General features: G+C 43.0%; 1 protein-coding gene across 2 annotated transcripts in view; it reads right to left on the reverse strand.

Moving 5' to 3' along the window:
• The window catches only part of SYBU (syntabulin), a 39244-nt gene extending 25017 nt beyond the window's left edge, over positions 1 to 14227 (reverse strand). The window contains exons 1-2 of one of the 2 annotated variants that reach the window (XM_009905782.2): positions 14036 to 14227; positions 13657 to 13843 (exon numbers count right to left, since the gene is read on the reverse strand). In XM_009905782.2, coding sequence (XP_009904084.1) covers positions 13657 to 13843; positions 14036 to 14062 — 214 coding nt within the window. In that variant the 5' untranslated portion in view covers positions 14063 to 14227. Of the gene's footprint in view, positions 1 to 13656; positions 13847 to 14035 lie in introns of both variants that reach the window. The other variant, XM_054167140.1, reaches the window with a different exon arrangement.
• Between the last annotated feature and the right edge of the window lie 10989 nt (positions 14228 to 25216).

Consider the following 25216-nt stretch of genomic DNA (forward strand, 5'->3'; position numbering starts at 1 on the left):
AATTAAATGCAAAGCAAGGAGTCTGAGTTCAGATGAAATTCACATATCAAACACACCCCTCATCTAATAATTTTCTCGGGTAATCACAGGTATCCAAAAAGTAATGGTGGTTTTGGAGATATAAACCAAAATCAAATAGCTTCTCTGACACTGGGAAGCCTTGAATATTTACTCTCCTGGAGAAATGCAGTTGTTTTTCCTTTCCCAGGATAAAATGAAAGCTTAAAAGCTTAATTATGCAACTGCACTCTGCTCCCAGTGCATTATCTTTACCTAACATGAAACTCAAAGATGTATCTGCAACTGAGCCAAACAATTTGCATGATGTTATTGCAACAACCACTTCAACACCATTCATAATGTAGGTCAAGACTGATCTTACAATGAGCTCTGCATGGACAAATGGTTTAAAAAGTCAGTATATGACTGTGCATTTATGAGGCAAAAGGGGCACCCATATCTAATTCCCTCCCTGCCCACCTCCCCTCTGCAGGAAAGTGCAGTTTTTGCTATTGTACATCCTTTCATGTGAACCAGTTTTCCTTCATGCCTGGCCAATTACCCAACCCTCACCTATTTGTTCCAGTATTCTGTTCCTCATGTCTACATGTCCTGACTTCAATGAGGAGCGAGTGTTGACCATCCATGCTATGCGTATTAGCCTGTAACAACACTCAGCAGCCTCAGGTGTTGCTACCCAGGCCTCTGCAGACTGCCAGCCATGATGCCAAGCCGCAGGGGCAGCCCAGTCTACTGCCAGAGTTATGTCCCAAGGCATAAAGGGCAGCAATGGTGCAAAGCAGCTAATACACCTTAATGATATCTCATTTCTTCAAATCACCTCAGTTAATCACCTTCTTTTGCCATCTGGCTGGTGCCTTCTGCAACTCTGTCCCTAGAAGAATAACAGGAAAGAGAAGACTTCTAACAAGGTTTTCAGCCTGTTCCCACATTCAGCCTGGCTAATGCAAGACTGTTGCCCACATGATTTTAGTGTAGTTCTTACCCTTTCTGTTCTCACCAGCATCATAATAAACTCAACACAGTGAAGAGACAAAGTGGCAACCTCCTCCCAGGTTAGTGCCCATTTCCTCTTCTCCAGGGTTTGGTCTCTCATGCATGCTTAATCCTACTTTCAGGGCAGTGGGTCAGCACATCTGAGTGAGCTTCTGAATTACATTTAAGCAGCTCCTTTAGGTGTGTCCTAAGTTGTCTTCTCTTTAGAAGCACACATTTATAAAGAAATACATTCAGACAAAAAAAGAAAGAAATGAGAAGTGAAGGTTCCTGCAGTTTCTTTTTAATTGTGACCTTTCCACTTACTTAGATATGTCTCTACATGGCATTGTTTTCAAAATTGTGGTTAAAAAGAAAAAAGGCAATAAACTATTTATTTAATCTCTTCACCAACAAGATCATTGCAATGCCTGCACAGGTTCTGCAGGCTGCACAGATGTCTTTTATTTGGGAAATGGTATGTACATCTACCTCCCAAAGCTATAGAGATGCTACCTGGAAGAACCCCAGGAGTTGGTAGAAACCTTTAAATGATAAACAAACTAAGTTACAGTTGCAAGAATTAGGGCACCAAAACCAACCAAGCAAACCAATGCCCCAAATATGCAAACGTAACTGCAGTAAGGAAATTAGCTAAAGAAAGTATGCAAAATACTGTATGGTGAAATTATGTCATACCTGAGTATCCTCGTTTTACCCTGAAGGACTTAGGCTCTCATAGAATCATAGAATCAATAAGGTTGGAAAAGACCTCAAAGATCATCATGTCCAACCTGTCACCCAACACCTCATGATTACTAAACCATGGCACCAAGTGCCACATCCAATCTCCTCTTGAACATCTCCAGGGATGGTGACTCCACCACCTCCCTGGGCAGCACATTCCAATGGCTAATGACTCTCCCTGTGAAGACCTTTGTCCTCACCTTGAGCCTAAACTTCCCCTGGTGCAGCTTGAGACTGTGTCCTCTTGTTCTGGTGCTGATTGCCTGGAAGAAGAGACCAAACTCCACCTGGCTACAACCTCCCTTCAGGTAGTTGTAGACAGCAGTAAGGTCACCCCTGAGTCTCCTCTTCTCCAGGCTAAACAATCCCAGCTCCCTCAGTCTCTCCTCATAGGCTTGTGCTCGAGGCCTCTCCCCATCCTTGTTGCCCTTCTCTGGACATATTCAAGAGTCTCAATGTCCTTCTTAAATTGAGGGGCCCAGAACTGGACACAGTACTCAAGGTGTGGCCTGACCAGTGCTGAGTACAGGGGAACAATGACTTCCCTGCTCCTGCTGGCCACACTATTCTTGATGCAGGCCAGGATGCCATTAGCCTTCTTGGCCACCTGGGCACACTGCTGGCTCATGTTCAGCCAGCTGTCAATCACTACCCCCAGGTCCCTTTCTGTTTGGCTGCTCTCCAGCCACTCCAACCCCAGCCTGTAGCACTGCATGGGGTTGTTGTGGCCAAAGTGCAGCACCTGGCACTTGGACTTGTTGAATGTCATCATTGCAACAGGGAATTTATTAAAGGAATAAATGAATCTGGCACAGAGAACAATAGCTCTTCTCTATTCATACCCCTTGTGCCCTTTAGACACACCAATAACCAGGTGAGCATCCCCACAGCAGCTGGACTAAATGAATGATTTTATTGTACTCCTCTCCTTTGATCGTTGTTTTTTATCTAACGTATGACTTCTACTCCTTCTATCTTGTACGTGGCAGAAATGTGAACAAAATTATGAAGTTTCTAAAGCTTGAGGGAAGCTTTAGAAAGCTTCTCTCAAGCTGCAGAGAAACATTTTTTCTATGTCAGCTTTTTGCAGTGCCTTTTGAAGATCTAACTGTTTACTATCACAGAAAGGAACAGCTGCATACAAGATAACAGTGCTTGCCACCAAAGGCAAGCAAAGCTCTGCAGTACAGCTGGGACAAGGAAAAGTCCTGGTGAACACTGATGTGTCATCCAGTTACTTAGTGCAAGCCAAATTGTATGCACTTGCTTTTGTTATTCCCTGCTACCACAACTTTAACAAGCTATTTAATTGTCTTTAATATTGTAAGTGAACTCTCCACAGAAGTGTAACAGACTTCCCCCTTGACCCTGACCACACATCAAGCTGATGGCCCTTCTCTCCTGCAGAGAGCCTGACCACCCACCCCTCTCACTGCTGTAGTGAACACCTCTGCTTCTCATCCACAAGAGGAAGGATGCAACCTCAGCAGTGTGGCTTCAGCATTTCCTACAGACCTCTAGGGTTCTCCAAAACCCTGCTGACAACTCTGACAGAAGACCTCCACCCACCCAGAAATGAGCCAAGGTAAGGAGTCTGTCATGGGGGAATAGGAACAGACAAGCTCACAATGTTACTCACTTCACAATGTGACTCAATTTCTGCTTAAGACATGAGGTGAATTAGTTTTCAGCAAGGTTAGTTAAGGATTCAGTCCTATAACTCAGCAAGAGCTTTGCCCCAGTGAGGATATCGGGTCCAGGCTTCTCAGGAGTACAGATAGACCTGATTTACCTTCTTAGGCACATGAGGAAAACTGGAAAATACTAAGTGAAAGTCCATACTTCTGACCCTGTCTGCATTATTCATTTGCATGGGAGGGAAAACTGCATAAATTCATAACACACGACTTTCATTGCTTTCTTAGCAATATTCATGGTGTGTTTGTCACAGCAGCCTTCTAAGAGCATTCTGGGAGTAGACTTTCCCTTTGAACATCAGCTGGATTTCATCACTGAAACTCTATATCCAACCCCTTTCCCAGATCAGACGTGTCTGCCAAGTTTCAAAGCCAAGCATGGGACAGTCTCTCCTCAAACAAACAATCAGGGAAGTTGCTCAGAGCGCTCTGACATTTGCATGCTCTGACTAACTTTCAAATAGTAAAGCTGAAGTATAAACAACAGTGTTAAAGATAACAATACTCTTAACAACTGACAAAACTATTATTCTCATAGACTTTAAGGCCATACATTGGGCCATGATGATTATCTCTGATTTTCTGGGCGCTGAGAAGTTTCACTGGAAAATGCCTCAGAACCTCGTTTAGAGAAATACTGCCTTCTCCTAAAGGCTTTAGGAAACACTGCATGTTCAATCTCCTTACATGATGTAGCCAAATAATTAATGATGCTCTGGCTCAAGAACCACTGACTCATTTCTACTTTCACTGCTAGCTGACAGATCTTGTTACTCACTTTTCTGAGCCTGAACTGTCCACTCCCTACCTGATTCCACTGTTCCACTTTCATCTTCTCTTATGGTTGCCTTGAGCAATGTTAAGGCTGCACATATTCTGCACTTCCACTAAGAAATGTGGATTCCAGAATTAAGCATGGGCTTCTAATGAACTTTCAATGTGCATTGTACAAGGCAAAAATAAGTTTCCTGACTCTTATGGGACAGCTCCCTTTCCATTCATCCCAGGAACTGTGAGTCTGTGTAGCCATGGCTCTGCTGGGATGGTGCACTGTAGGCTGGCTATTGACCATGGGGATATCACCAAGGGCATTTCAGCATTTTTCAGGATATTCTGCCACTCTGCTTGTCTGCTCCACATTTTTTGACCCCTTCCATGTTGCTTTGGTCTTCTCAAGACATCTTGTAGTGCAGGGCTGCTTTATGCACTAATGAAGGTTGCTGATGTGCCAAAGGGAATATGTCACCTAGCTTCCACCTGTAAGGCTCTTTCTGTATTAAATGGAGAGAAGGACACTTCTCTGGAGGGTGAGTCTGAACGACAGCCTAATTCAATCTCAGACATCCCCCTACTCTGAGTCTCTCTTTGGGGGATCTCACTTCTCTCCACTGATTAGCACAACCACCAGTCTGACTTGGGCAGCTGAACCACTGAGGTGTAAGGGCTCATCACCCAGTCAGGTATCATTGCTATCAGGAGGTTCATATCTGGAACATTCTGGAGAAACTGGGCAACAAAGTAAAAGCAGTAGGGTTAAACATAACAGTGCAAAATGAGTAGTGCATACAGAAAGACAGAGATGGAGCATATTCATGTCCACACCCTCAGGCTCTCAACAGATAGGAGTCTGAATCCTACCTCATCACAACACTGAGCAGCTCTCTGAGAACACCTTCACCTGCCCAGCAACAAGTCACACAAGCAGCACAAATATTGTCCTCAGCTCCTACTTGTACTAAAACATTCCATTTTTACTGCAGCTATTCCAAGAAGAGATTTGACGTACTGCAGAGGATTAGCCATTCGTCACTAACATTTTGGAACCTGAAAACCTTCAAAAATCACACAGGTTGTTGAAAAAAATTATTTAATAAATTCACTAAAAGTAGAGTCTTAAAAATGTTACTAGTTTTCATCCTTCTGATCAATTCTAATCTCATTTTACACCTATTTTTAAGACCTGCTGGGGCTGGTATTTAATAAAATGAATCAGAATGTCATGTGCTTGTGAAGCAATTGTTTTACTACAAGTCAAGCACGTTAAAGCAGAGCAGAAGAGCAACCAAAATTGTGGCTCTGTCAGGAAAAGAGAGGAGGCCAACTTATATGAAATCCTGCTAAGCAAATTAATTCCACTTTTAATCTCCTTGTGGCTACAGACAGAACTTGAATTAACTGTGCTCCATTTTGCCTGTGAACTAAGGCAGAAGCAGCTCCATCACTCCCCTGAGGTCACCTGGAGAGTCTGTGCAACTGCTTGTCCTTGAAGGTTTTCTAGACTCACACAAAGCCATGGCTGATGTGAAGTAGCGCTGGTAACAGCCCTGCCTCAAAGAAGAGGTTGAATTAAATGATCTCCATTGCATTCAATTTGGCAGGAGGTCCTCCACGCTCACTCACAGCATGGCATGAGTGGTGACAGGATCAGATTGTGTAAAACAAGGGAGACAAAGGTGAAAGAAGATGGACTGACCCACTCCTTGAGCTTGGACATCTTTTGTCTTACAGTTATTTCCCATAAACATGTCCTTACGGGATTGAACAATAGCAAAGTTACACCAAAGCAGGAAATTTTAACTGCCTTTAGCAGCAAATGATGCCTCTACTAATCTTCCTTCTATTTGAACACCTCACTAATAAGCAGCACTAATGTGAGTTCTGGGAAACAGTCTGAAAAAAAGGACTATATAATTGTGGCTTACTGGCTTTGTCATGACATTTATAGTACCACTAATGGTATCAGTACTACAGAGCAAATACATCAAGGCTTACTAGTAAAAAAATAGATAAAAATAGTACTGTTACTAAGGGAGTGCTGTAGTCAGGAACAGAACAGCTCCCAGAGTTTTCATATTGCAGATTACATTTGGAAAAGGAGGGTGAGATGATAAAGGACTGAAAAGTCTATTTGAAGACTGTAAAGAAAAGTTTTAGCTAAAGGTGAGGACAGGAAAAAGTGAAAATCATAGAATCATAGAATTGTTAGGGTTGGAAGGGACCTCAAAGGTCACCTAGTTCCAACCCCCCTGCCATGAGCAGTGAACCCTCACAGTAGATCAGGTTGCTCAGAGCCACATCCAGCCTAGCCTTAAAAACCTCCAGGCATGAGGCTTCTACCACCTCCCTGGGCAACCTGTTCCAGTGCCTCACCACTCTCATGGGGAAGAACTTCTTCCTAACATCCAATCTGAATCTACCCATTTCTATTTGACTATTTGATTTCTGTTTGTCTATGAAACAAATAAGAGCCTTGGCTGTTTGGTAAGATTTTTAAAGCACTTGAGAATGAGAATGAGAATGAGAATGAGAATAGAATAGAATAGAATTAATGAGGTTGGAAAAGACCTTTGAGATCAAGTCCAACCTATCATCCAACACCATCTAATCAACTAAACCATGGCACCAGGCGCCCCATCCAGTCTCCTCCTAAACACCTCCAATGATGGTGACTCCACCACCTCCCTGGGCAGCACATTCCAATGGCCAATCACTCTTTCTGTGAAGAACTTCTTCCTAACATCCAGCCTAAACCTCCCCTGGCACAGCTTGAGACTGAGTCCTCTTGTTCTGGTGCTGGCTGCCTGGGAGAAGAGACCAACCCCCACCTGGCTACACTCACCCTTCGGGTAGTTGTAGAGAGCAATAAGGTCTCCCCTGAGCCTCCTCCTCTCCAGGCTAAGCAACCCCAGCTCCCTCAGCCTCTCCTCATAGGGCTTGTGCTCCACTTTAGTAGACCTCAGTATCCTTTTCTAAGGACAACAGCTGAAGCAAAACCACTGCTGCTGCCTCTGGTGAGAGAGCCCTCACTGCATCTCACATAGGAAATATTATCCATTAAACATTAACATAATGTGAGATACAGATGTATGTATAGATGGTTTTCAGTGTGTGTTTTTTCATGTGTTTAGTTCCATTATGCAGCAAACAAAGAAACTATAAATATTCTGCCTGATTCTGAAGGTACCACTTGTGGAAATAAAAACTTTCAACAGACCACATAGAAATTTGTACCTGTTCTTCCAATCACACAACATATTGCACCCCTTTGCTCTCACATAGCTCTGCCTCCATGGCTGACAGCATACGACTGCAACCCTCACAGTTTCAACGTCACCTCATAAAGCTTCACAGTTTGCCTTCTAATGGAAGGAAAACAGATATATTCTATCCATTGTTGTTCTATGCATTTTATTTCCTTTTTTTTAATGTTCTCCAAGCCCAGACTTAGCATCACCACAGAACCCACTCGTTGTATTTGGAGATACTCGTCAAAACACTGGTTCAAAATTTCAAGGACTGAGATTAAACCTACAAATGTAGATTTAAAACATATTATTTTCAAACATCAAGATTCTATTTTAATAAAACAGAAAAAAAACACCACCCCAACCCAAAGACTTCAGATTGAAGTTGTGATGTTCTTCAATATGTGTGATAACATCCAACTCAACAGAAAATTGCACGAACAGCTTAGAATTCCGTGTGTAGTACACATCAAACTGCCACAAACAGGGTAGAAGAAAGGGTGAAGTACTGACTGTTCTCAGGACACCATCCAAAATGTGCCAGAGAGAACAGGAACTCTTCCATTGACCTCAGGAGGCTCTGGGTCAGGCTTTAAAGGTTCATAGTGCTGACAGATACATACAAAATGTGACAACAAGCATTCTGAAGTTCAAATATTTTGGCTTCCAGATGTTGTGTGGCATAGGAACAAAAAGATAGTTACTTAGTAAGAGGGAATAATTAGTCAAGCTGAAAGGGATGCAGGCAAAAGCCAAAACCTGAGGAACAGCCAAGCTTTGCTTTGCAGTACCTAGGCACTTTCCTCATTTCCATGTTTGGAACAGATCTGTGCACTGCAGGAACAGAACTGGTAGTTAACAATATGAAGCAATAATAAATTATTGCACATAAGCTGGCCCAACAGGAAATTCTCCAGGGAAGCAGCAGTGAGAAAAGGAAGCATGTCCCCAGTGTCATCCTTCAGCAAAGGCCACACATGCATTTTTGAAAGCAGATTTTGTGTCAGTGTTTTTGTAAGCTAATATCACTGTGATTACTGAACTGCCTTACAGAGTGCTGCAAACAAATGTGCTGAAGAAAACCTCCACTTCAGAAATCTGAAAGAAATGACTAAAAGATTGTGGCAATGCATAGAAAAAACGACTGCAGGACAGGTTGCCCGGGGAGGTGGTTGGGGCCCCATCCCTGAAGATGTTCAAGTGAGGCTTGACAGGGCTCTGGGCAACCTGATGTCGTTGAGGATGCTCCTGCTTACTGCAGAGGGGGTTGGACTAGATGACCTTCGGAGGTCCCTTCCAACCCAGACCATGCTATGATTCCATATCACCTGATTAGGAACTTTTAATACCTCTTTGATTCAGTAATTCAGACAAAATCAAACAAACAGAAACCCCACAAACAAAACAACAACAACAACAAAACAACTCATTGACAAATAATAAGGAACTATATAAACAAAGTATTTTTTCCTACAACAAGCAAAAAGAACAGGAGAGTTCACTGTTAATGATAATAATACTACATACAGATATGCACACATCTATACACACACACACAAATAACAGAGGCAATTATTTTCTGTAGTTTATACTAACCCTCTGGCCTCAAGCTGTTGGTTTGTTAAAACACTGCAAATGTGTTTTCCTCTCTCTTTTTCTATTCAGAAGTATATATTTAAATAGACACACTCTAATGGTGCAGCCTCCAAGGCTAGCTGGTTTACAATATGACCTCATTCAGTGCACTAGCAAAGAAATGACTTCCAGAGTGTGAGAAGATACAGCTTTTCATCCAGTGACACCCATACAACCCTTTTCTTCTTGCCTTAGGCTAGCAATACAGGTTCCACATTCACACTGACTCTACTAAGCCTGCCTCAAGCATACAGGCTTTTTTCAACATAGCACTGCAAATTCAGCCCCAGCATCCATCAACAGCTGGGCCAATTGGCAGATAATCTGCAAGCTCAAGGAGACAATGCACAAGAGCAAGTGAGGAGGGAAAGACAACACTGAGACTCCTGTTGCATCACCTACACCCTGGGGCTTACAGTGAAGCCACAGTACTAGAGTACATTTACTGTGCCATGCATGTAAAGAACAAGATCTTGAAAAAGCCCAAATTTTACACCAGAGAAGAACAAGTTTTGAAATAGGCACTGAACACAGCTCTTGAAGTTTGAAAGGGAAAGCAAATAAGAATCTTGACCTTCTATTTCTGAAAGCTTAGATGGAGTAAGTTACAGTCATTCCTATTTGGAGGTGCTATGGGTTTTCAATGGCCCATAGTACTATGCAGACTATGTAAAGAGGGTTTGCAGGTAAGGTCTAGAGAAGAGCTATGGGTATAAACCAGGTCCTCTGGCTCATGAAGTCTTTTGCTGAAATGATTATTAAATGCATAAGTGCTTCCTACAAAGCTGCATGTCAGTTGTCAAGGCACTGCTACATGGCTTGCAGAAATTCAGGTGGCTGGCTTCTGAAGAAAAGGTATTATAAAGGGTGTTGTTATAAAGGTAGCATGTAACAACTCTTCTTCATAAGAACAAATTTAAAAACTGAGCTGTTCAGAGACAGAAAATAGGGGGGGAAAGTATATCCCAAACTAACTTTCTTTTAAAATGAAAAGCTGAACAGGCTGAGCTTAGCACATCCAGGCTCTCTTTGATCCAATATGCAACTGGCTTGGCATCAAAAGGACGTGTACAGAAACCCCCAGGATAACACCCCACCCTAAGTATCTTATTTCTTACAAGGCAAGCACTGTAGCTGGAATTGCCAAATGCAGCCTTGCTCCTTCTCAGAGCAGCTATGCTACCACGAGCTCCTGAGCAGATAAATTGTTCACAGTGTTTAAAGTTGTGCTCTCTGCCTAACTGACAAGGTAAGCACACACAGCCTCCTCAAAGTCAAGTGCAGCTTAGGAGGGGAATACGCATGACACATATGCTTGGTAGCAGCTGAGTCAGATGAGGCTGCTGGGAGAGTGTTTTTTCATCATACAAGTTCTATGGCCAACATCCAAGCCAAAGGAGGGCAGTGGCTGAGGAAGAGAAGTGCCCCCCTATCAAATGACAAACAAGAGCCCAGATGTGCTTGTATTTTGAGGAAGGATTGCGCACCATGAATGCTGATACAAAAGCCCAAGTCACCTACACAGCATCCAGAGGGCATCCATGTTCACTTGGCAGAAACAAAGAATACTAAAACCACATTTCATAGGGAATATCACTGGTAAGATTAACAGTCTCACTGTGTTTCATCTAGACTTACAAAGCAAAACTGACATAAAATCTATTGCAAATAATTGCCCAACGTGATCAAGTGAGTCCCTTATTCAAACAAGATAAAAAGGGAGATGATAAAGCAAATGTATAACTTATTTCAGCCAAAACTAACAACCAAAAGAGACTAAGCATTAAAACCAGGTGTCTTGTCTGTTGCCAGGAGGAATTTTTTGCTGTTGCCACCATGCTTTTAGCACTGTCACGGTTCCCCAGGGCTCCCCCTACCTAAACCAACCTCAGTGATACCTGGAAGACATTGTCATTTGGAGAGAAAGGTTCTCCAAACCTTCACAATCCAAGCACCCAGGGAAAATAAGCAACCTCAAAAGCTCTAGGGGATCAAGGAGGAAATAAATATTTAAATTGACAAAGGGGAAAAAAAATATTACAATTGCTATTGAGGGTAAAAGAAATCTACTGATCATAACCACTTGGTATCAATAATAAAGAGAGAAAGGTAGAAAGTAACTTTACAAGAGAAGTGTAAAGAGGAAAGGAATTGTTCCAGGGTTCTGTTCACACTATCTGCTGGTTACCAAGGACCTTCTGGAGTGTAATGCTTCAAAGTAGTAACAAAAAAAGACTGAATGCTTGCGAGCTTTTTCATGCTGCCATCATACTGTCGTTCATCATATCACATTTCATCTGCTCACCTATTCCAAATGTATTACTTGCTAATTTAAGCACACTTTCTGCACATGCCACTTTTCAGCCAAGACTGAAAGCTCCTAGCCAGGTACCACAAAAGGCAGGTTAGAGGCTTGTGGTGGGTTGCAGCCCCTCTACTCACCTCTCCATGTAGCTCTTCACCATGCTTCCCCCCCAGCTCAGAAAAAAACCAGGAACCAGCAGCTGCCTGCTGCCACTGGGGGATTTAAATCTAAATTATACATATGATTGTAAGGAAGGATCATAAATGGAAGACAGGGAAGAGACATCAGAGAACGAGGAAACCAGCTGCTGCACCACAGTGAAAAATCCATTGAACCTATCAACAACAAAACCATGTAGTGGGATGGAGGACAATGTCTTGATGTAAGGTTTGACCCAGCAGTCAAACTAGGTAGTGCATACATGTATGGGTGCTGCAGGCAGCTTGAGAAGCACAGAGCTCTCAGGATGGGGAAAAAATCAAAGTAAATCAACACAACATTCATGGAAGACTAGAAGATGAATAAAGCAAATGAAAATATGAGCAGTTGTGCTTAAGAGGCAAGTTAAGAGACCAGCTTCGCACTCTTGAATACCGCTGTGAAAGGGGCCTTAAAACTGTCAGGCTGTGAGATCAGACACACCCAAAGTAAATGCAAAGCTCTGCTGGAACTCAAGACAGCCTATATAGTGCAGTGAGCTAGCTTTGGCAACTGTGTTGACTAGATCTGAAGAACATGATACAAACCCAAAAGATATAAAAAAGAGTATCAGTAACCAGGATGAAAGGCTAGTCAACAGAGAGGGGGGAAAAAAAATCAGGATAAAAAGCAGCCATATAGGAGAGACCATAAAAATAAAATATTTCTTGAAAGCTTCAAAGGATTTTAGTTCTCTGTAACAGGCAAACTCAAGCAGATAAGGTGGAGGGATTCAAAAGGCATGGGAAAAAGACTTCAGCATTCTTACAATAATATATTGTTTGTTTAATGCTCTTCTTTGTTCATTGAACAATAAATAGATCATTCCACTCATTCTGAATTGCAAAATCTGTCCAAGCTATGAAGGAAATGGTAGACTCAGACATGGAGATTGTGTTTTTCATCTAGGAAAGCTGACTGTTCTCGTACACTGCTTTAGGTTGAAGGCATTTACAAAAGATCTGGTCCACTGTAGTGAAGGCAAAGATAAATGTGAGTGTTTCTGGCAGTTCTCAGGAAAACCCTTGGTAGCTGAAATACTTTTCAAATAAATGAAAAGGTAGCTTAGAAACTTGCTGTCATATTAACTTTTACCAAAATACTTGCTACATTTCAGATGATTAAACTATGCTATGCTTTTCAAAATACTATTAGAATCAGAGTGTTCATGATTCAGTGATCCTCAGTGCTGTTATCCACATACATAATGTCACAGTGAACAGTTTAACTGAATTAAAGATTACTCAGCACTAGTAGTTATTTGAGTCATTCACTGCTAGTTGAGGCATTTAAACTGGGGTAAACTCTACACAAGACTAATATTTAGCATGAAAAAATATGTTTTCAAGTTGTTCCTGATGTAAAGGGATATACTTATTTTGAAGAGCAAATGCCATTTCTGTGGTCTACAGTTGGAGAATAGTAATTTCATTCTGGTGTATCACCCAGACATTGCCCTCTCTACAGAGAAGACATCATGCACCGTTCATGCCTGGTGACAACCTTGTCAGTGAAGCCTGAATCCTCCTATAGACAAAAATTCAATTCAACATGGCAGTGAAAACCTCACCTACATATTTCACTTTGATTCATGAACAAGAATCATTGTCACAAAACCAAAAGGAACTGCAGTTTTTGATGTCTGATACCCTTAACAGCAGCTCCCCTGTTTTACAGACTCTGTGGCTTACAGGCTTTTATGGAATGCCTCAGATCCAGGCTGCAGGTTCTAAGGCAAATCTTTCTCTTTAAAACAACTATTCTGCTGCAGTGAATCCGCCAACTTTTTAGCAGGAATGGATGGCAGAACTCGCAATAGAAACATCTGGTGTTGCTTATGGACACACATTAAAAGAAGGGAAACTAGATTTCCCTCCAAAAGTCAACCGTTGTCCTTCATCTGCAAAGCAGGATGCTCGTCAGGGCTCGGTTAAGAGCCCGACACACAAATGCTGTATCTCAGGGTGACTGCAGAGCCTGGGTCGTCGGCGCGGTGGGACCTACCGTGACCCCCAGGCTGAGGACTTACAAGCGGGGGGTCTGTCTGCGGTACCTGAACAGAAGCTGTTGCTGCTGATGGTCCTGCCGGAGCACCCGGAGGAACTGGGCGGGTTGAATTCCCGGCTCTCCTCTTCGGAAAACGGAGACTCGGAGGCGGGAGATACCTTTGGCTGCGGCCGCAGGACGAGGCGGGGGATGCGGCTCCGGGACACCTCCCTCTCCAGCTGAGTCTTCTGCTCCTGCTCGGGAAGGGACACCCCGGCGTCAGGGACCCCTCGGACGCTCCCTCCTCCTCCCAACATCCCAGCAGAGGCAGGCAAATCCTCCCCCCCTCCCCGCCCTCCCCCGCCCCTGCGGTGCCTGCCTGCCCCTGCCTCTCCTCTGTCCCCGCAGCCCCAACTGGCCACCCCTTTCCCTCGCCGGCTCCTCACCTTACTGCTCTCCCGCAGAGGTCCCATCGCTCCTCAGTCACCGCGCAGCCGGGGACAGGCACCTGGCATGGGCGAGAGGGATGCGCTAAACTGGGCTCGCTGCTGCGGCTTCTGCTACTGCTGCAGCGCTAGGGGTGGCGGATCCCGGCCCGGCCCCGCCGTCGCAGCTCCCCGCCCCGACACGTGGTGCCGCCGCCGCGTCCGGGGCCGCCGCCGCGGATGCTGCCGCCGCCCTCCCTGAGGGTGTGGAGCAGGTGCGGGGCCAGGGGCGCAGCCCCCTGCCGCATTCGGTACCCTCGGGCGGCAGCCGCGTCTCCCCGGCACCTCTTGCCAAGGGCCGGCCCGGGGAGGTCGCTCCCTGCCCGCTCCCTGCCCGCTCCCTGCCCGCTCCCTGCCCGCTCCCTGCCCGCTCCCTGCCCGCTCCCTGCCCGCTCCCTGCCCGCTCCCTGCCCGCTCCCTGCCCGCTCCCTGCCCGCGCTGTCTACCGCTGGTCGCAAACGGCTGAAAGGACCATGAGCGTCTTAAAACCTGGGCAGAGTAGCGAAGGCTGGGTGGTACAAATTTCACACTGATTCACCAAACCAAATACATAACAGCGGGCAGATGTTACCAGTGGAGATATGATGGATCTATAGCTATATAAATAGCAAAATGCGTCAGATGCTCTCTGATCCTTTTTATGCAGTGAGAGCTTCTAATGAAACATGTAAAAACTTCCTTGATTCTCAGACAATACATTGCACAGAATAGTTAATTACTGCATAATCTCCCTTACCTTTTATTGTGGTAATTGTTGACCCTTCTATTGATTAATGCCTGTGTTAACCTTGTTCATCTGCTCGCCACAGTGGGTCTGCTTAAAAGACATATGCATTTATTAGCAGGGCTGCAATCTGGGCTGTGTTCATATCCACATAGTGCATGAAAAGGATGATGAAATTCTCAGTGTGGAGCTCATTTGAGGTTCAACATAAATGTTTGCCTGTAATATTTAATAAGCTTGCAGAAACTCTACTCTCAGCAATAGTATTTTTGGGCAAAGGTGCCTTTTGCAGGTATGTGTCCTGCAAAGGGCCCCAGTTCCTGTCAGGAACTTATGTTTGCTATTGGAGCATCAATATTAAACATGTCTCAAAAATAATTAAGAGCAAATGTGTCTTCTATGTGCAGTGCAGAGAACGTACAACCAGTAATAGGAAAGGTGATGAATTCATCTAGTCCTCAAAGAGGAAAGAGGACACTGGTGAGTACTGACACACTGATTGCTGCATATACAAAGAGTTATAATTACTAATTTATTAACTTGCTGCCAGGATTAGATCCATTACTTATATAGAGCTCCAAGCTATGCTCTGCCAAAAAGATGACACCATCCTCCCCTGGCAATGTCAAGACATCTATAATTCAGAGGAATGAGGTAGTTACTGCTGAAAGAAATGCTTAAAAATTCTGCATTAAAAATTCTGTGTGCTTGTATCTTCTAAGTGCTGGAATATACCTTCCTGAGGCACAGAAGGGCAGGAAGAATCCTAGACCTTTCTCTACTGCTTTGAGACCATTTCCATGGAAAAAGGAAAATGGCAAAGCATATAATTTAATCACACAAATTTACTCTTCCCTTCAGTAGAGACTAGGGCACCTGAGACCATGGGCTTCTCCTGCAAGCTACACGTGGCACATGTGCGGTGGAAATTTCCCATGTACATTTCAAAGCTGTTGCACCGGTGGACAGAGTAAGAAGAAGCTGTGCAGCAGCACTGCCATTGCCATAGTAACTCAACTCGAGTTGATGATGATGATTCAATTGTTGGGGCCTGCTTTATCTTTTCTCATTTTAAGCTCAAATTATTTCCTTGATAAGAAACAAGATATGAAAGTGAAGTCTTCGGGCTGCCTCAGGATGCATAATGGGGTGTGATTCCCTTTGATCTCCTCTCCTCTTTGCATAGAGATTTATAGTCTTATCATAAATCATAAAGCAATCATTAACTTTCAGGCAAATATTTTTTTGCCCTTACAGTCCCTATATATCTAATAAATATTGAGAAATTCAGTCACTTCTCAGCTTGTTAAAATATTTTTACTCTGCACTAGTTAATCATCAAGTACTGGGAGGAGCACTTACTTGACACAATCCTGTGATATCACTCTTACTCTCTCTTGATGCCTTTTACAAACTAGTGGAATTGCTGTATTACCTATAAAACCCATTTTTGTAACCAGTGTGTACCTCTGACCAAACCTGCATTTGCTGTGGATAGGAAAAATGCTGTACATTCACGAGGGCCTCAGAAAACCCACAGAACACAGTATCTTCTTAGGCTTTTTCTTGGTCTGCTCCCTCCTGAAAAATAACAGCTACAGGAAGCCACAGAGGGCTGCAGATTCAGCAGAAGCGCCTGGACTCCGGGAGCTGCCAGGGAAAGCTGGGCACTGAGCCAGGCCTCTGGGTTAGACCTTCTGCTTTCCTGAAAGGGGAGCAAGGTACATGAAGCAGTTTTTATTCCAGGCTTTGCTACTAGGAGCTTCACTCAGATGAAGTACTCTTCCTGAAATATTTGCAAGGGATAGAGGATGGGAAGAATTATAGCAGATCATAGAGTATATTTTGCTGTCAGCTCTACTGTTCTGTTGTTGCCTCTCAACAGGAGGGGGAGTGGGGTTCTGATTCAGCAGAGTTTTGCTAGCCAGTAGTTAGCTATGTCCTTTATTCACAAACACAAGGAACTCAGTGCATTGCTGCTTCTACATCTGAGCTGCTAAGACAAAAGTGTCACCTGGTTTTTGCAAAGCTTTCTGTGATGCTGGTTTATTTGTTCCATATGATGACACATTGTTTCTAGACATCTGCAAATACTGTTTTCCAGTTTGCTTTCTTGCAGTGTAATATTTTTGCTCATGAACTGTCAGAATAACAGCAGTAATAGAAGTCCAGTAAAGGTCTTGGTGCCCTAATTAAGTATGCAAATACCTTTGTTCAGAACCAGGTGCTTCAGAAGAACAAATGAGAGGAGTACCATACCCAGGGGAGAATCACTTAAAGTTCTGCAGTGCCTTTGCACCCTGAAGCAAAAGTGGTTTGTTTATATGAATCTATGAACCTATGCTGCCAGCAGAGACCAAGTCCCAGCTGAGGCCTCCTCTGTGGTACAGCCTTGTATACTGCCTTTCTGATCACAGGAATTTCCCATCTCTTCTGTGAAGTAGTTTAGAATAGAATAGAATAGAATAGAATAGAGAAGAATAGAATAGAATAGAATTAGAATAGAATTAGAATAGAATAGAATTAACCAGGTTGGAAGAGACCTTTGAGATCATCGAGTCCAACCTATCATCCAACACTATCTAATCAACTAAACCATGGCACCAAGCACCCCATCCAGTCTCTTTTTTAAACACTTCCAGTGATGGTGACTCCACCACCTCCCTGGGCAGCCCATTCCAATGGCTAGTTCTGCTTCAGCAAGAAGGCTTCCACTGCTAACTCATTTTACTTTTGACCAGTCCCTCACAGAGTGGAAAAAAGCAGGACTTCTAGGAAGTCAGAGGCTGTAGTCCCTCCAAGTGGCAAAAGAAGTGAAACCTGTACATTTTGTTGTGTTTTAATTTTTACTTTGGTGTAAAGATTAACAGGTTGAACAGTGATTCCTGCCTCATGTGAGTTCTCACTAGCAGTCACCTGCTTGTGCACCTTTGCTGTTTTTATGCTGTCACCATTTTTCAGTGTTGGATATACCTGTAAAATTTGGTTTTGTGGTAAAAAAGGCATGATTCTGCACTCAATGTATTGCTTGGAGGGTGCTGGTCCAAAACCAGGCTGGCTTGTTGCTCAGCCCAGGACAAGTTTTTGTAACACTGAAAGCACTTGTGGAAATTTGGGATGAAAATCAAAGAGGCATTTTGTGACCTCTTGTTCATTAGAATTAGGTGTTTTTCTTGCAAAGTTATTCTGACTTGGAGAGCTTTGGCTCCTAAATCTGTCAAAATTCAATTTCAGGTAGGTGAATTTTTCTGTTAGCTTTGGCACTGAGCTTTACTCATCAGTGAAAGGCAGACAATACCTTCTAATGCTTCAGGACCATAGGTCAGGTTTTGTTTTTCAACCACATCTTCCTCTGAGGTCAAAGGAAAAGCTGAATGGGGCAGAGGGCAGAGCTGGGCCCTGTAATACTGATGCTACATGATTTCATTAATGCAGGCATATAGCTGATAATTCTTCTGTCCATGCCCTAGAGAGCATCTGCACTTTGCCAGCTTAGGCCTTTGATGCTTTGACAAATTTTTCCCACCCAAAACATGAAAATGATGTTGGAAATGGGTAAAAATGTTGAGAAGATTATGAAGGCACATGAAGATGAAGGAAACACTGTGAATTGTCAGTATTTAAAAGAATTGAATTGGGAATCTCCATTAAACATCTACTTTGTAGCTATGTGATGAATATGTAGGTGAGCAATCAGAGTGAAGAGCACTGCCAAATACACAAGGCACTTAATTTGCAATCATGAGTATCAGTATATTAATAGGAACAGGACAGATAGAAATGGTGGAGAAATTGCATCTTGGAGAATTAGAAGATTACAAATAAATCCACCTTCAAAAAGCCAGACTCAAAATGCTTTTTCATAAAGATTATAGCTAAAAATATTTTAAAACCAATGCAAACCACAATCAGACAAATGCAACAAAAGAGAATAATAAAATAGATTATGCAAATAAATAGTCATTGACTATTACACATCTATATGGATTTAATACGTATGAATTCTACTTGTATGTTTCTTATTTTTGGTGGGTGGTGGAAATTGGACATTTTTTCTGCTTTAGAAACCAGAGGTGAAATAGAATTGAAATCCAAATGTGAAGTCCTACACTTGAGTCAGGATAATACCCAGTATCAATGCAGGCTAGGGAAGAGATTGAGAGAGGCCCTGCAGAGAAAGATTTGGAACACTCATGGATGAAAAACTGGATCTGAGTCAGCTGTGTGTATTCACAGCCCAAAGAGCCAGCTGTATCCTAGTATGTATCAAAAGAAGTGTGGCCAGCAGGCCGAAGGAGGTGATTTCTGTCCCTCTACTCCACTCTAGTGAGACCTCACCTGGAGTGCAGTATCCAGTTCTGGAGTCCTTAGCACAGGAAAGATATACACTTGTTAGAGCAGGTCCAGAGGAGGGCCAAAAAATGATCAGTGGACTAGAATACCTTCCCTGTGAAAAAAGGCTAAGAGTTGGGCTCAGCCTGGAGCAGAGAAGGCTCTGGGGAGACTGTACTGTGGCCTTTCAATATATAAATGAGGCTTTTAAGAAAGCTGGAGAGAGACTTTTTACTAAGTGACAGGACAAGGAGAAACAGTTTTGAACTGAGAAAGGGTAGATTTAGATTTGACATAAAGAAGATTTTTTTATGATGAGGGTGGTGAGACACTGGAACAGATTGCCTACAGAAGTTGTGGGTACTTCATCATTAGAAATGTTCAAGGTCAGGTTGGATGGGGCTTTGAGCAACCTAACCTAATAAAAGGTATCCTTGTCTGTGGCAGGGACATTGGACTAGATATTCTTTAAAGGTCCTTTGCAGTCATTCTGTGATTCCATAATCTCCTAGGGGTACTGGTTGATAGGAGGCTGAGCAAGAGCCAGCAGTGTGCCCAGGTGGCCAAGAAGGCCAAGGGCATCCCATCCTGTATCAGGAACAGTGTGGCCAGCAGGAGCAGGGAGGTCATTCCGCCCCTGTACTCAGCACTGGTTAGACCACACCTTGAGTCCTGTGTCCAGTTCTGGGACCCTCAGTTTAGGAAAGATGTTGAGTTGCTGGAACATGTCCAGAGAAGGGCAACAAAGCTGGGGAGGGGTTTGGAGCACAAGTCCTATGAGGAGAGGCTGAGGGAACTGGGGTTGCTTAGCCTGGAGAAGAGGAGGCTCAGGGGAGACCTTATTGCTGTCTACCAACTACCTGAAGGGAGGTTGTAGCCAGGTGGGGGCTGGTCTCTTCTCCCAGGCAACCAGCACCAGAACAAGAGGACACAGTTTCAAGCTGCACCAGGGGAGGGTTAGGCTGGATGTTAGGAAGAAGTTCTTCATAGAAAGAGTGATTGGCCATTGGAATGTTCTGCCCAGGGAGGTGGTGGAGTCACCATCACTGGGGGTGTTTAGGAGGAGACTGGATGGGGTGCTCGGTGCCATGGTTTAGTTGATTAGATGGTGTTGGATGATAGGTTGGACTTTATGATCTCAAAGGTCTCTCCCAACATGATTAATTCTATTCTATTCTAGTCTAGTCTAGTCTAGTCTAGCCGGTCTTAGTTCAAATGATTTCCATTTCTCCATGCAGAGTAAACACCCTGTATTTTGCTTACCAAATGTGTTGATCCTGTTCTTTCCGTCAATGGCTTACATAACATAGTGGCTGATCTCACTCAAACACTGCACAAATGCTAAAATGAGCACGTGCTGTAGCCAGCCATTTTCCTAACAATAGTTTACGCTGGACATCTCCAGAGAACATCTTTAAGAAATACTGGAAGAATAGAAAGATGAGAATACTATGAATATCACTGCAATATACAGAAAAGAGCTTCATGCTGGTCATGGGTAAATAAGAAGATAACTAAATTAGGACTCCAGAAATGGAAATCAGAGGTAAAAAAATATAACTACTAGGTATCAGAATGTCTTTCTGTGCTCAGGGGGAATATCTTGTATGTTCAGACTGTGGAGTAACATTATAAAAAACTGTAGCCAAATTGAAAACATCTGGAACAAATAATAAAGCTCTGCCAATAAGATGGGAAACTGTTTTGGAAGGCAATTATGAGAGAAATACTTTGGACTCACAGTAGTGAATGTCTCAATATGAGTTCTTAGACCATGGCTGTGCTTAAAAGAACTAATGCCGAAGAAGTGGATTATTTAGCTGAAACAGGGGAGTGATCTTGCCTGTGTACACAGTGTAAGACATCTGCTGGAACAGTGCATTCAGTTCTAGTGGGGAAGAGTTCAAGGGAGATGTTGTTTTCTGCAAGACATTTATTTAATCTGACTTCCGATAAGAGCTGTGTGATCTGTTTGTACTGGACAGATCTCTGTCAGTACTACTCACTGTGATGCAAGCCAGAAAGCAACCTGAAGCACTGCATACCCACAGCTCTTTGTGTTATGGCCTTTATATGTAGAAAGGGTTTGAGATGGCTTGTCTGACTTCAGGCATCTGAAGTTACTGCATGAAATTCTGAGATACATAGAGACAGAGTCATGAAAATCAGACACAACCATGCCTGTGCCCACACTGGAGAGAGAGGTGCAAGGAAAGACCTGTGGCCAGTGACTGACTGGATTTAAGCTTCCCTCCCCAGGGGTCTCAGATTTCTGCCAAAACTGGTGACTCAGCTCTGAATCCAAACAGTTTGGGAAATACATAAATTTGGCTTAAACAGAAGTTTGGACCTGCTTTTCAAAGATAGCAAAAACATATTAAAAAATAATCTTCCTAGAAACAATTGCTAAACTGCCTTACTATAACAGGCACTCCCATCACAGGCTATTATTTTGTAAGTGTAGGGTCTAGGTGGCCAGAAATATCCTGTGTCTTTTAGACTTGAGCAATTTCTGGTCTTGTGTAGGACAAAATCTGGGTTCTGTATGGGTTCAATATATCTAACTCATAAAATAGCTCCACATAGCAGGACACATATTTTGATAATCTGAGAAGCTTATTGCTTGATGCAGTGTCAAACTTGAGGAGCAGCCACAGAATCACAGAATCTCAGAAACATTCAGGTTGGAAAAGACCCTCAGGATCACCAACTCCAACCAACAACCCTGCTCTGCAAGGTTCACCCCTAAACCATACTCCCAACCACCACATCCAAATGACCTTTAAACACATCCAGGGTTGGTGACTCAGCCACCTCCCTGGGCAGCACATTCTGACAGATGACCATTCTTTCCGTGAAATTTCTTTTCCTAATATCCAGTCTAAACCTACTCAGTCACAGCTTGAGGCTGTTACCTCTTGTTCTATCAGAGACCTTATTATGTGACCTGAAATTCAACCAATCTGGGCTGAATAACTGTAGCTTGCTGTACCATCTGGCTTTATTTTTAAGATAGTGTAAACTCTATACAGAATAGAATAGCATAGCATAGCATAGCATAGCATAGCATAGCATAGCATAGCATAGCATAGCATAGCATAGAATAGAATAGAATAGAATAGAATAGAATAGAATAGAATAGAATAGAAAGAATAGACCAGGTTGGAAGTTGCAGTAGAGCTTGGGACACAGCTGTGGTGAGGTCCTGAAAAAGATGAGGGTATGCAGCTAATTCTGCTGCATGAGCCCGGGTATAATCAATAACACCCATTGCTTTTGGGTTTAGTATGAAATTGCTGAAACATGAATACCTAAAGAAGACAGCTTGTTCTGAGGTGGAAATGTACACAGTGACTCCTACCTAATTTTGAAAGCTCTTTTTCTTTTTCTTTTCTTTTTTGGTTTTACTCCAGAGCAAGTGTTCTCCACTTTTATCCTGGCTCAGTGGATATCAGCCAGCCATCAGGCCACACCTTGAGTACTGTGTCCACTTCTGGGCCCTTCAGTTTAGGAAAGATGTTGAGTTGCTGGACCGTGTCCACAGAAGGGCAACAAAGCTGGGGAGGGGTTTGGAGCGCAGCCCTGTGAGGAGAGGCTGAGGGAGCTGGGGTTGCTTAGCCTGGAGAAGAGGAGGCTCAAGGGAGACCTTATTGCTGTCTACCACTACCTGAAGGGAGGGTGTAGCCAGGTGGGGGTTGGTCTCTTCTCCCAGGCATCCAGTACCAGAACAAGAGGACACAGTCTCAAGTTGCACCAGGGGAGGTTTAGACTGAATGTTAGGAAGAAGTTCTTTGGCCATTGGAATGTGCTGCCCAGGGAGGTGGTGGAGTCACCATCACTGGGGGTGTTTAGGAGGAGACTGGATGGGGTGCTTGGTGCCATGGTTTAGTTGATTAGATGGTGTTGGGTGATGGGTTGGTCGTAATGACTCTTCCAACCTGGTTTATTCTATTCTATTGTATCATTTAATGTGGAGGATACAGCTATGGTAAATCTGAAAGAGACATTTTTGATATTAAGTTAGAATGAGTGAGAAAGTAAGTAGCAGTAGTTAATTATCTCTCAATGCTGCATCTCCTGGGATTATCAAGAAAAAATATTTAAGTATCTTGCCTTGTTTCCTTTATGTTTCTTTACATAGTAACACACATACTTGCAGGACGGAGGGGACAGAGAAAACATTTGATTTGGAATCCAAACCAAAGCATCACTTGGAGAGGCATAGTTGATGTTTTGTGTTCTATCTGGAGAAAAGTGATTCTTGATGAATAAAGCACTTGTGAAAGGAGTTTTATGACTCCTGAATGGGTGTCTGAAAATTGTCTTCTCATTTATCTTGCATGCCTAGTTGGGTCTCTACATTCTGAGGAGTAAAAGATTTATTTCTCAGTTACTTTTATTCTGTGCTTACCCTCTGGGTAGAGAGGAGTTTGATTTCAAATGCTCTTCAGTGTGGGAAAGACAAAGGATGCAGTGATACCTGCATATCAGAAAGTTTCCCAGGAACCAAAGCACACTCAGAGATCTTGAGGTGAGCTTGAAATTGGTTGATGACATTTAATATGGTTAAGAGGATAAACTCTCACTGACCTGGAATCAAAGTAATGCTGTGCCAATTTTTATATGCTTCTGGCAAAGTGTAATGCTTTGAACTAGGACAAATTTAATCAATTTATGGAAACACTTGCACAGGAGCAAAAGGCAAAATGAGAGACTGTTATGGTGGACAAGAAGATGAGGTCTAGAATGTCCTCACACTCTGAATTATGCTGCAGCCAAGTGAGATGTGATATAGGAGGTGACGATCAGTGCTAAGTCCCTGGGGGGGCAGACACAAGATGATGGGGAAAGGATATCTGGGGTGCAGCTGTGATCTGAGGCACTGCTTGGCAAAATAATATGATTTCCCATGCTCACTATATGAAGGATGAATCCATCTGAACTGCCACTGAAATAAGAAAAGCAGGATAAACAGTGTACAATTGCCAGTGTCAGTAGCTGTTCAGCTTGAGGGAAGAGCAGAAATTGTGTTAACAGAGCACTGTAATTTGAACACAGGTTAACTGGATTGAATTTTAACCATATTTCACAAGTACTGGTAATGAATAATGGTCAAAAGCAGAGGCATTTTGCCACATGTCATTTTAAATGACAAAAATATGAACAATACTTCCATCCCCAAAAACACACTGTAAAAAGTAATAATCTTACACACTCTTTTAGCCTCATTATGTTATTAAGTGCTATATTAGTCCTGGGATTGCTTCAATAATAAAATTTGGGATATGCATGGGTCTGCTCAGTACTGAGATCCTGTGCAGAACAAGTATACATTTGTATGTAGGTATTTATGTATAAATTGAGGAACTACAGAAACATGTACTGTTTACACTTTGATCTTAGCTGTCCAAGCCCAGCATTGCTTCTATCAACTTCACAGTATCAATATATATAAGCCGAGGATCATATCATAGTCACTCTCATCCTTCTGCCCTTTTTGCTTTCTGCTTTTATTGATGTTCTTGGCTAGACACTTATCCAGCAATGCCCTCCCCACAAGCACTCTCTTGGAAGGTGTGGAGCCTGAACTATGAACAAGGGCAAGGCTTTTTGGTCTGTTTTTTTCAGCATGTATTGCAATGTGGTCTTGAACAGGGCCTTGAAATGCCAACTCCATATAAGCAACAGATCATAATATTAATAGGAGTAAATGATAAAGGCTAATGCCTTCAACATCAAAGAGATTGTCAGGATGCCAGCTGGGTTATAAGTTCTTCAAGCAATCAAGCAGGTTGTGTAATCCTTGACAGCTTTTAAATCACTAGCATAAGGTTTTTGGAGAAGTGTGCTTGTGGTTTCTTTGTGTGGCTCCTGAAAGGTACATTTCTGCTTGGTAACATCCCCCATGTGAACAAGTTATCTTGCTACCCTCCTCTTACTCCCTTTCAATAACATATTTGTGCTATCTGGGGCAATTAAAAGGCAACTGCCACTTTTTTATCTACACATCTACTTTCAGACAATGGTGGTATCATATTTTCCACAACTGTCAGTAAATAACAGTGACGCTGCTTTGATACAGAGGC

Source organism: Dryobates pubescens, chromosome 14, assembly GCF_014839835.1.
Source record: "Dryobates pubescens isolate bDryPub1 chromosome 14, bDryPub1.pri, whole genome shotgun sequence".
Lineage (NCBI taxonomy): Eukaryota > Metazoa > Chordata > Aves > Piciformes > Picidae > Dryobates > Dryobates pubescens.